Below are 13673 nucleotides of genomic sequence, written 5' to 3'. Positions count from 1 at the left end.
CAGGTATAAACACTAAAAAGTACATGACCCACATATAAGCTGACCCACAACTCCGAGACATCTCAAGATACACAAGGTAAGTTCAAAAATGCTATTATTTAGGTAAACTTATACTTAAAAAAAAAACTACATGTATGCTTATCTCGAGGTTGGCGTGCAAGATTATTAAAAAGAAATGGTATAAACTTGTTTGAAAAGTAATATATTTTTTTGTTTTCTTATTGTTTCTGCCTAATTTAGATTTGTGTATAATTTGATCCAACCATGACAAGAATTTAGCAATCATGAGTTGCTGTAACAATACCTCTTCCTTTTCTGGTGGCCTAGTGGTTAGAGCGTCCACCTTGGATGTGGGAGGTTGTGGGTTCGATCCCCAGCTGAGTCATACCAAAGACTTACAAAAATGATACTAACAGCTGCCTTAGCTTGACGCTCAGCATTAAGAGGTTAGTGTTAGAACTGGTTGGCCTGGTGTCAGGATAATGTGACTGGGTGGGACATAATGCTACATGTCTGCAGCATGATGCCACAGTGCTAGACATCACTATAAACTGCCACACTGCAGACGTTGTAGCGATATGACTGAAAAATTGTTTAAACTATGTTAAAAATCCAAATCACACACACACACACACACACACACTACCTATTTTCTTTTGACTTGGATGTTTATGCATTATTGCATTGGACATTTTATATCAGTGCACCGGTAATAATGTTTTTACTTTTGCTTTGAAATTGTAAATACCTAGCTCATTAAAATCTAATCCCTGTATGACAATACAACGAACAACAATACTGTTTGATTCAACGCTCGCAATTAAGCCACTGAACGTATTTACATAATGGCGCCACCGCATGTACATTGTAGGTTTGATTACACGCTGAATTAAGTACATCCCTTGGATTCAAATCATGGGCTCCATTGAGCTAAACTTTAATGATATCTCCAAAATACAGTAATGAAGTTTCAGAAATAATGCTTTGAAAATTATGCTAATACTGTAAAACCTGAATTGTAGTTCGCTTTGATGTAAGTGACCTTACACCATACCTGTCAATTTTCACACTGGGAGGGAAAAAACCTCACTGTTTTGGGGACACTTGCATATCTTTCATATCTTCCGATTTTTGCAGAGAATTCCTGATTATTACATTATGTCTTCGATTTTCATTTCATCTAAACAAGAAAAGTCACACATGTTCTGCTGCATCACCTTTAAATTACTGTTGAGACAAAATAATTACTAGAAAAAACATGCTTCTTCACTAAATAGAAGGTTAAGTTTAAACATTATTCACTTAAATTAATGATTATTTTTTTTACCTCCGCAACAATACAAAAATAAAAAAATAAAACAGAATTAAAAAAACAAAACACAAAAATAAAATCGTTCACAAATAATTTCAATCCAAGAATGATCACTACAAATGCTGTAACTCCATATGCTATAGCACCATTCCCATGAAAGAAATTTACATGAGTGAACACCTGGCATTTTTATACTATATATACCAATGTTAATTACCATCGTTGAATTAAAAGAAGGAATGAAAATAAATACCATGCAGCAAATGTGTACTCAAAAAACTAATTCAGAATACGTTTTACAGTAAACAATACCAAATGCTTTATGAGTTAACAATAAGGGAATAAGGTTGGAGATACAATGAGGGGAAAATACCATGAGACTGACTATTTAGGTACCTTTAGTTCAATAAAATTTGGAATCCTTTATTTGCCAATCAATTGCTGGTGCTTGCATGACACACAAGTGTAGAACGTGGTTTCTTTGAATTACGATGCAGGGTAAGTCGTTTTCACAAAATAGTTCCATCGATAAGGATTAACTTTTGATTAGTCACGTTGGCTTTATTGCTTGTTTATTTAAGACTAATCTTTAGCTATTTTGCAGTTTGACTACAGCTGACCAGAATATGAAAATAGGGTACATCCTGGGGGAAAATAGGGCACGTAACAATGAGAAACGGCGAGTCTTTGGCGAATTTCATGCATATTGGACCAGGAAAATCAATCAATATTTAATGAAAACGAGGCTTTAGAAATGCCATGAAAATCTCCCGATTTTAGCTCCCAATCTCTATTTATTTATTCAGTCTCCCTACTTGGCTTTTGAAAAGTTCATAGGTATGCCTTATACCCCATTTTACAAATCTGCGGTAATCGTGCTGATATGGAATAAAAGGCAAGTACACATCATTGTACTGGTATAGTTACCAGTCAAAGTTCACAAGCCAGTTTCAGGGTTTTAATGATTAACTGGTTTGTACTGCTGTCGCAAAACAAAAGACAAATTCACTGACTATCAACATAGGAGAGGCCGAAACGTCAAGCTTTACATTGTATGGAAAGTTGTGATGTTTGTTCAGCCAAAACACAAAACTAAAATTGATTGATGTTGATCTATATGAGAATTTTAGCCTTTATTATTACTGCTCTTCGTGAACATGTAATATATGCTGGTTATATGCCTTATACAATTAAACCTGCGTACCTTTTAAAAAATATTACGTCCATTTGTAGGATAGCTTATATCATTGAAAATTAGTAATTGTGAGCGCGTGATTCAACGTAAATGAAACAGCTATTAAGGACTAGCTGAAATGTTATCTGGAAGAAAGCAATGAATAAAGCAAAATCTGCATCTAATATGTTTGGGAATAAATAAGGATTTAAGTGACCCTATGCACGCTTTGCACTGTGTAAGTACTGTACATTATAGTTCAGCCTGGTCTCCCAGGTAAACTAAACTGGCCTGCGAATTATGAAGTCTGTATTTACCTTTATTTAATTTCGTATAGGAGAAATCAGATAATATGCACAAGCAAAATAATAACAAAATCAATCATAGTAATTTATAACAGTTTAATAATTGTTGGGTCAATGAATTTTTTTTTTTACATGCCTATGTCTTATGACACGGAAAAAATATTGTTTCGTGTCCAAAGATTTACAGCCATTACAGTAGTCAACACAAAGACCTAAAAACTGTCAAGTTTAGACATTGGCCCGCAGATAAACCGACCCCGCCTTCTTCCAGGCCCTTATATTTTCCTAAATTATTTGCCTTATATGCGAGTATATATGGTATTTTTATTCTTGCGCTTTTGACTTAGAGATTTCATTGAGTAGAGCTCAAAGTTTGTGGTATGGTGTCTACTGTCTGTTGCTAAGAATAGTTGATGTTTCAAAAGGCAGGAACTTATATTTAGCTCTTTTGTCCTTTTGACCTTGAAAGCCCAATCAAGATGTTTAACAGGCAAAACTTGATCCAGAGAGAAAATGATTAATCAGTGGTTAATTCTCTTGATATAGTTTGACAGTGGTTCTGTAGGGTGTGTTTGCATATATTGGCATTTAATGGTACTTCGACAGGAAAATGGTTATATGGTGTGAATTGAAAATAAAATTCAGCTTTCAGTATTCCTCATATGAGTTATGCCCCTTGATTATTCATGTTCCTGAATTTTGTTTCTGCAGCAATATGTTGCAAAGATTGTTGGATTTCAGCTATATTTGATGCTTGGCTTTGTGTTGATGCTATAAATAAATTTGATATCTGGCAACATTTACAGCAGTCTGATTGCCCTCTCTCATGACTTCACTTTCATGCAGCATTACTTAACCAAGGATTGTTGGATTTGAAGTAAACGTGGAATGCAGCTTTATATATGAGACCATGAAGAAATTTCATTTCCAGTGTTGCATTGTGTCGGAGGAGTTATTGGCCCCAGATTTTCAGTCCAAAAGATTAAAAAAATTTGCTTTCTTCAGAATTTTGGAATTTCAACCAGTTTATAAAATTTTGATCAAGTCACCATCACATGGTCACTTTGAGTTAACCAGGAAAGTTCTGTTAACTGTCCAGCTGATCAAGATCCATACATGTCTCATCTGGAGCCTGGACATCCAAATATGATGCTGCCATTGACGACCAATCTGAATCAGATTGAATGAGGCTTTCCATCCATTGACTGGTCACCAGAGAAGAGACTATGGTGTCCCATGTACTGCTGCTCATGAAATGAAGTCTGCAGAATGGTGAGTTCCAGCAATGGATTGCTGGAACTGGATCAAATGCATCCACAACATCAGAATGCAGCCGAGCTGTCAACTTCATTGTCATGGTTTTAGCACGCATCTTGTCTCAGTATTCTGTCTTGAGCTTCATTTGAGAGTGCCATACTCACACATGGCACTTCTGGATGTTTGAGACTGGATTAGATATTCCAAATTTCAAAGCATCAAAATACCTCCACATGTTGACATTTTGAATAGGTCATACCATTTTTCATCCAACATTACCAAGATGTGAAAGAGTTTTTAACTCGAGGTGCAAGTGTGGATTGTGACGTCACACAAAATATTGAATGCACAGTACATATACAAACTGTTATATTGAAGATTTTATGTTATGACCCCTGGGGTGGATGGGAAGTGTAATACAAAGCATCAGGCATAAAAATTTGCCAAGGTTAGCCATGAAAGTGGCTCTAGCTATTAAATTTAACTAGAAATTTGAGCAGAATGATTTCATGTGACCTTTATGTGCTCTTAAATTAAAATCAGAGATAGTTTAAGCTTATTTTGTTTTGTTTTTATTATGAAAACAGCTTTATATTTAAAATGACATTAAAGTATAATGATTTAGTTGAACTTGCTGTGAGTTTTAATTCAAATGTCATGAAAGAAGCCCACTATTTAATTTAGGATCAAAGCAAATCAGAGCCCAAAGAACCTCTTGCGCTTGTTATAATGCAGTGCATATTAAATTGTGCTGTGGAAATAAATACCAGTCAAAGGAATTTCTCCTTGAAATATGTCCCTATTGTAGCAATGAAGAAAGAATGTGACCTTTTCTGTATCTTTCTACCTTCCTGTTTCAGGGTTCTAAAAAATGCATTATTTATTTATTTTCCATTTACAGGAGATCATGTAATTCCTTTGTACATCCCTCAGTGTGGAGACTGCAAGTTCTGCAATAGTCCCAAGACCAACCTCTGTTCCAAAATCAGGTAATGCATTTATACCAGAACTTTTCCTGTAAGCATGTATTTTATATTTAACACAGGTTGCATTTTTGACGTTATGGAATTCCAGCCACCTCAAGTACCTTCAGAAGAAAAAAAACTTTCTCTGTAGTCTTCCATTGAAACAGTTAGGTATTGATAACATTGTTTGTTGCTTTATGGTACAGCAACACAGGTAGGTTACTTTATTCCAAGGTTATTTGAGTAAAGTGCCTTGCCAAAGGTCACACTATAGTAGGTGACTAAGGCTGCCAATGTTGCTTTCAGCACAGTAACTTAAGTTGGATAAAAAAAAAAAATCAATGTTAGTGTTAACTTGTGTCCAAACACCAGCAACCCATCAGTTATTTAGTCCACTGAAAGTCACATTTGCTGTCACTTGGTCAGACAGTCTGATTTTGTCTTTTTGCTTTTCATTTTGGCAAAATTGCATAAATTTATGTTTACATATTTCTTTGAAATTGGATACATAGGTTCCTCTCACCTTAAGTTAGAACTATAGATTTTATGTTCTGTAGATTGATAGTCAGCTGTTTTTAAATTCTTTCATACAGATTTCTTTTAAATTGACATGAATTTTACATAACTAAGGGTAGCCTGTTTATTTGGGATTGGAAAGTTTCATTTCCTACAAATGAAGATACTGTGTGGTCTATTTATTTTGGATTAGAAAGTTTCATTTCCTACAAATGAAGATACTGTGTGGTCTATTTATTTTGGATTGGAAAGTTTCATTTCCTGCAAGTGAAGATACTGGGTGGTCTTTTTATTTGGGATTGGAAAGTTTCATTTCCTACAAATCAAGATACTGGGTGGTCTATTTATTTGGGATTGGTAAGTTTCATTGCCCACAATGTTACAATGAACCAGGATTTTGTTAATTAGGTTGTCATGATGTTCAATTGCAGCATTATTCCTTCTCGTTTTGAATGACGATCTGTGTTGAAGAACTAATTTAACTAGTCAAACCTGTCTACAGAAGCTGCTCATGGAAAACGGCAAAAGTAGATAGGTGACATCTGAAGGCAGGTTTAGCTCTTAAACAAGGTTCATGATAAATTTATGTACTGTGAACCCAGAAGGATATGCATTTTTATTCGTATTATTATCATTATTATTATTTCACATGCATTAGTATTTAGTTTAGCTATTTAGCAGAAAGAAAAATAACAAAATTTAATAAAATAAGTTCCTCACAAGGATACTGTATCACACCACTCCAGTGGCTTAGTGGTTAGAGCATCCTCCTTGGATGCGGGAGGTCACAGGTTTGAATCCCGGCCGAGTCATACCAAAGACTTATAAAAATGGGTACTAACAGCTGCCTTGCATGGCGCTCAGCATTAAGAGGTTAGTATTAGAACTTGTCAGCCTGGTGTCAAGATAATATGACTGGGTGGGACATCATGCAACATGTCTGTGGCATTATGCCTCAGTGCTAGACATTGCTATAAATTTCCACACTGCAAGCATCATAGCAATATGACTTAAAAACTGAGAAAGCTACATTGAAAAGCCATAACACACACAAAGGATACTGTATCCTCACTTGGATTTTTGTGACTTGCCAGAGGTGTAATCTTCTCTCCTGTCGAGAAATAACTGTGCATTGAGCAGTACCCAAATCTGCTTGCTAATTAATGTTGCAAAAAACATTAAATAGACCCACATCAAATCAAATAAACTACAACTGTGTACATGCACTCTTTTGTACCTCTCTCTCATTTTCTCTCTTTCTCAGTCTCTCACATACACACATGCAAACCCTTTTGTCTCATTATCAGTAGAAACGGCTCCTAAATAAAATCACTAATTGATAGCTTAGCTAGAGTTGTGGACCACAAGACTGACTTATTGTCAGGGCTGTTGGTATAATTAGTCATGAAATGGGTGTTCACACTTTAAACAATTGATGGATTAAGCAGTAGCTCATACTCAAAGAGATCATATGACAGTTGGTATCTATTTGCAGCCTTAGATTATGTAATGAAAAGAAACTTCATGGGACTATTGTTAGTAGCACCAACATCTTCAGAGTTTTCTCCGACCCTTCCTACCCCATTTTTGATGTTTCTACATTTATTTTGAGATGTAGGATCCGTATCAACTGCCTGTTGAAAAGTTAAAATTTGCCTCCACTGTGCAGTGTTGGTGCAGTGTAGCCACTTACCAGTGATTGAAGCAAACTTAAATAATGTTAAATTTAATAATACCTGCATGAAATCAATAGGAAAATTATTTATTTCTGAAAAATTTGTAAGTATTTGTTATGTGTTTAATTTGCGGACAGATGAGATGAAACTAGTTTTGATGAAACTAGACCTGGTTCTCACCATTTGCATTTCTTGTCACATGACTACACAAATCTTACATCCTACATACATGTCAGTGCCATCAGAGATCCAGTAGTCATGTGAGATCAAAAATAAACCCCTTTCCAATGTTGTTGTACAGAGATATAAAAATATTAAATTAAAAGTCACATACTGTTTGTTTAAGAACAAAAGGACACATAATTGTCAGCATATTTTTCTGAGAACAATGACCTGTTGCTGTCACAGTAACTTGGAGAAAGCCAGATTCATCAAGAATAAAGCATGTGTAAAGTAATAGTTTATCATGCAACTACCATGTTGACACGAGTTCTTTGTATGATAAATCTGGCTTTGTCAGAAACCTTTTGAGTTTCACTGGATTGCATCAAGTACAGTTGAAATATGAGACTTTTAAACATGGATTCCTGTATACCTTTAAATATACCATGCCATGCTATACCATTAAGTATACCATGCCATGCTATACCTTTAAATATACCATGGCACGCTATATCTTTAAATATGCCATGCCTTGCTATAACTTTAAATATACCATGGCATGCTGTACCTTTTAAATATGCCGTGTCTTGCTATATCTTTAAATATACCATGCCATGCTATACATTTAAATATACCATGCCATGCTATACCTGTAACTATACCATGCCATGCTAATCAAACAAAGAGTTTGCATACTTGGATTGGTAATGGCTGATATGCTCTAGTGACTGCAGAAGGCAGGTTGAAAGCAACACTTGGTTAAGAAAAACCTGGCCGCTGGCTGTGGAAGACATGTGACCTCTTATTACATGACATTTATATAGGAAATTTTCCTGGGTGTGTGTGTGTTAGAATGGAGTTTGTGACCAGGTGACTGCAGAACTCGGGTGACTATTAGGACAGGTTTGACTGTAATTCCATTTGGATCGCTATTGTAAACTGGTTGTCCTCACAAAAGCCAAATATGGTTAATATTTCGTAAGAATACACTTTTTTGCTATTGCAGGGTGACCCAGGGTCAGGGTGTGATGCCAGATGGGACCAGTAGATTCACATGTAAAGGCCAGACTGTGTACCACTTCATGGGCTGCAGCACATTCAGCGAGTATACAGTCGTAGCTGAGATATCTGTCTGCAAGGTGAGGAAAAAAATGGGAGATAGAGGATGTTATGAAATTAAGAACTCCTTTTGTCTGTGATGATGGAATCTTGAGGTATTTTGTGGAGAAGATTAAAGAACCAAAACAAAACTTCAATAATTTGATGGCTGATCATTTTTCCCTTGCATGTGATGGACCTGGGAATCAAATACAGGGTGAAAGAGGTGCAAACAGAGCATTTCAAAATTAACCATCCAGAGCACATAGGAATTGATACATAGATTATACAGTAATCTATAGCATGGTCCAACAGTTGGTTTGTATCGAGTGTTATAAGCGTGCTTCATTGCTCAATAGTCATTATATTCAGCTTCTTCACACAATCCATTTTAATAAAACTTGGCACAGAGTATCCATTGTACCAATTTTAATAAAACTTGGCACTGAGTATCCATTGTACCAATTTTAATTAAACATGGCACTGAGTATCCATTGTACCAATTTTAATGAAACATGGCACTGAGTATCCATTGTACCAATTTTAATAAAACTTGGCACTGAGTATCCATTGTACCAATTTTAATGAAACATGGCACTGAGTATCCATTGTACCAATTTTAATGAAACATGGCACTGAGTATCCATTGTACCAATTTTAATGAAATTTGGCACTGAGTATCCATTGTACCAATTTTAATAAAACTTGGCACTGAGTATCCATTGTACCAATTTTAATAAAACTTGGCACTGAGTATCCATTGTACCAATTTTAATAAAACTTGGCACTGAGTATCCATTGTACCAATTTTAATAAAACTTGGCACTGAGTATCCAGTGTAAAAATTTTAATGAAACTTGGCACTGAGTATCCAATATAAAATTTTTAATGAAACTTGGCACTGAGTATCCAATGTACCAATTTAAATGAAACTTGGCACTGAGTATCCAGTGTACCAATTTCAGTGAAACTTCATACAGAGTACTAATTACACCAATTTCAATGAAACTGGTACTGAGTATCCAGTGTACCAATTTCACTGAAACTTCACACAGAGTACTAATTGCACAAATTTCAATGAAACTTGGCACTGAGTATCCAGTGTGCCAATTTCAGTGAAACTATCACACAGAGTACTAATTACACCAATTTCAATGAAACTTGGCACTGAGTATCCAGTGTACCAATTTAAATGAAACTCCACACTGAGTACTAATTACACCAATTTCAGTGAAACTGCACTGAGTACCCAATTTACCACTTTTAATGAAACTTGGCACTGAGCATCCTATCATGAAGGTCTTTCAAGTTTTCAAAGTGATGCTGATCCACCGCCTATACAGCCATTATTACTGAAAATGGAAAATCTTATTTCTAAAAAACTGCTGAAACAAATTATGAAAATTGGACAAAAGCAACCTGGCATAAAGACCTTTTATATTTATGTCTGATCTGCCATTAAATATGGCCACTATTACTAAAAATAGAAAACCTTAAAAACTAATATTTTGAATCAAATCCCAGACAGAATAAGAGAAAATAGGACAGCAAGCATCCTGTAATTATTACCATTTGGATTTATACAATTTATAGTTCTTGGATAGGTTTCCATGCATAATGAGTGCTGGTGTTCCAAAGATAACATTATTTGAGCAGTTTGCATACTACAAAGCATATGATTTAGGTATATGAGGGACAGGATGGATGAAAACATGCATGGATGTTGAAAGATGAACATGGCAAATTGTTACATGATGAATTAGCCAAGGTTATATTGGGGATTCTTTCAATGCCACACAATAGTGCTCATTGTGGAAGAGTGTTCTCAACAGTTAGAAAGAACAGAACTAACCAAAGAAGTTGCCTTTAGATGAAACATTGGAAGCCTTATTGGACTGAAATATAAACCAGGACATCCAGACAGACAGACAGTATAATGTGGAAACCTTGCATACTTAAGGGGGCTGATTACAATTGTTTGAAGTAACACTTATTTGAAGTAACACTTACATGTCGGCCCAGTGATAATTAATTCTTATCATACACATAAAGTTTTCCATAACATTTGATGATCATCCAAAATATACAGAGATGTAGTACTTATTAGACACAAAGGTAGTCAAATAGAAAGAAAGGTTTGTTTAGAATTGTTAAGGCTATAAAAATTATTTGAGTTTTTAACCATGTTTATACATTTGAAAGTGCGTGAGTGTAGAAAACATTACGTTTAATGACAAACTTGGTGAATTCATACTAGTAGTGTATAGATAGATAATGGTTTTAAGAAAAGGTTTCTTTTCTTGGTAGAAGAAACTGATGATGTATGTCGTCATTACATATAATAAGTGTATTTTTGGATGAAATTTCTGGTATTGTTGAACTGTTAGCTTTATGCCTGTACTACTGACATTGGTTGAATACTACTGACATACTGCTTTTTGACAATTGGTGGAACCGGCAAAGGGTAAACAGGTCTGTTAGAAAGGAGTGGATTGTCATCGGTGGTTTGCAATAGTGACAAAGCTCATGAGGAAGTCATTTTGAGAACTGTTGAACCAAGCCAGGCTTTTTTTTATATATACATGTTTTGAAAGGATCCAACAATGATTTGGACCCAGTTTTCAATTTTTCTATTGAATCTTTTGAATACTAAGTTCATATTTTATTGGTGAAAAAAAATCATAAAAGTTCTGTCAGTATTAAAATCCTTACATATATAGCTTACATGTTTTTAACTCAGATCAATCCATTCTATCAGTATTAAAACCCATAAATATATAGCTTTCATGTTGTTTTCATCTCTGATCAATCCATTCCATCAGTATTGAAGCCCTTACTATATATATCTTACATCTCAGATCAATCAAGTCCTTACTATATATATCTTACATCTCAGATCAATCCATTCCATCAGTATTGAAACCCTTACTATATCTTAGATCTCAGATCAATCAGGCCCTTACTATATATATCTTACATCTCAGATCAATCAAGCCCTTACTATATATATCTTACATCTCAGATCAATCAAGTCCTTACTATATATATCTTACATCTCAGATCAATCCATTCCATCAGTATTGAAGCCCTTACATATATATTGCATCTCAGATCAATCAAGCCCTTACTATATATATCTTACATCTCAGATCAATCCGTTGGCCCCTCTTGACAAGGTGTGTCTGCTGGGTTGTGGCATATCAACAGGATATGGAGCAGCTCTTAACACTGCTAAGGTAATGTCACTGTCAGAAACAGCTCTCTTTGTATTAAACTCTGTATTTAACATGGCATAATCCCATTGTACATTTTCAGTATTGTACATGTATCATGTCACATGATCAGATCATAGAAGGTGATGATCTGTGACATCCTGATGTAAACTCTGTGACATCCCGATGTAAACTCATATTTTTGTTAGCATTTTATTGTACAAGACTTAATTCGGTTTGTCATGTGATAAATAATATTGCATCGTGTATGCTTCATTGGCATGAAATTTATCAAAGTAAATGATAATTTCACTCATTTGTTGCTCAGAGCTAATAGACAGTTCATGTCATAAATCTGATATAAAATGACCACTTGTGTTAGATGCTCAGCTTCTCGTCATTACTTCCTGCATTGAATGTTATTATTGTATTGCCTTCAACAATATGTATTGAGTGTTGGACAAAATTTCAGCAGTGAGTTTAAGTAATTACCCCTTGTAGCAGCATATTTTCTTTAAAATTACCTATTAAATACATTCCCTTTTTACTGCTTATAAAAAAGGTTCACACTCCATATTCATCATTGTTTGAATTTATTACTTTGTGCCCTTCAGAGCCCCAGCGATAGACAAAAGAGAATAAAAGTAAGAATAGTAATTCTGTATTTTAGTACATCTAAATTAAAATATTAAAGTATTTTAAACATAAACAATCATAGATATCTTGTGTACAAATATACAGACACATCTACAACAATGGACTGTGTCCAGCATTGTTAAGAATGATATTATGTAAGATGTTTGAAGAGTAATTTGTTCCATTTTTTTTATTATCTGAAAATTTAAATGAATCTCGTAGTTCCACAGATATTTCGAGATACAGTACTTACCTTTAGATATTTTTGTCATCATTGAGAACACATACTTCCTCATTACTTCTTCAGAAGTGAATATGTTATAGTTTACAGACCTGTTCCATCTTGGAAGACTTATTATAATAGAAAACAAAGACCATTATTATTACCAATAACTAAATTTCTTTTGAACATTCACTAAAGTTTGTGCAAAGAATAGTGCAGTATATTATGCAGCAATAAGATTTGAATAATCTGATTTTGATATTCAATGAACAATTTCTAAATTTACATGAAGCATGTTTATTAAAGTACACAGAAATTTGTAATGTCTTGTATCTTCTTCATCAGACTGAGCGGATTTTAAAATGTGATCCAAATATGTATCGCTGTTGACGTGTAAGATTATGGCCATTAAGATGTACATTGAGAGATGATAATTTGAAAGCCTTGACTGAAAGACAATGCATTCTGATTTTTATCATTCTCAAATATATATTGTGCACATTATAATATCCTTAACCTGCGATACAAGGAATTATCAGTGGTACATCATCAGCGAAACTAAAATTTGTTTAGAAATGACGAATTTGGTGTAAAAAGTAACCCCACGTGACACTTTGACCCAGTTTACAATTTAACTCGTATATGTATTGTGTGACCCTGCTAGAGCATTCTCCATTACAACACAAATTTTGATGTAACATGATCGTGGTATGGCTCCTGAAATTTCATATGCATTTTTCTTGTACTGTATAGAAACTAATTTTTTCTTCTTCAAAAATATGAAAAATAATGTGTAAAAAGTTGACTTATCATTTTGAGGAAGAGATTGTATATGAATTCTAATAGACAATCATGGCGCAGCTCCTGAAATTTCATATATATATATATATATATATATATATATATATATATATATATATATATATATATATATATATGCATGTATTTTTCTAGTACATCAAAAAACATTGTTTCTTATAAGTATCAAAAATAACGTAAAATATGTACTGTCATTTTGGGGAAGAGATCACATATGAATTCTAACAGATGAGCGTGGTGCTGCTCCAGAAATTTGTTATGCATGTATTTTTCTCTGTGATATTGCTTTCTTCTCAAGAGTATGAAAAATAACTTGTA

The 13673-nt window shown here is 34.3% G+C and overlaps 1 protein-coding gene across 2 annotated transcripts in view; it reads left to right on the top strand.

Moving 5' to 3' along the window:
* The window catches only part of LOC149806171 (alcohol dehydrogenase class-3-like), a 60338-nt gene that overhangs the window by 30109 nt on the left and 16556 nt on the right, over positions 1–13673 (top strand). For both annotated transcript variants that reach the window (XM_089951088.1, XM_089951087.1), the window contains exons 4-6: positions 4950–5037; positions 8374–8506; positions 11615–11701. In XM_089951088.1, coding sequence (XP_089807214.1) covers positions 4950–5037; positions 8374–8506; positions 11615–11701 — 308 coding nt within the window. The remainder of the gene's footprint in view (positions 1–4949; positions 5038–8373; positions 8507–11614; positions 11702–13673) is intronic.

Source organism: Sinohyriopsis cumingii, chromosome 2, assembly GCF_028554795.1.
Source record: "Sinohyriopsis cumingii isolate HCF-2022 chromosome 2, ASM2855479v2, whole genome shotgun sequence".
Classification (NCBI taxonomy): domain Eukaryota; kingdom Metazoa; phylum Mollusca; class Bivalvia; order Unionida; family Unionidae; genus Sinohyriopsis; species Sinohyriopsis cumingii.
The sequence above is the reverse complement of the archived record's forward strand: the minus strand, read 5'-3'. Positions and strand labels throughout refer to the sequence as shown.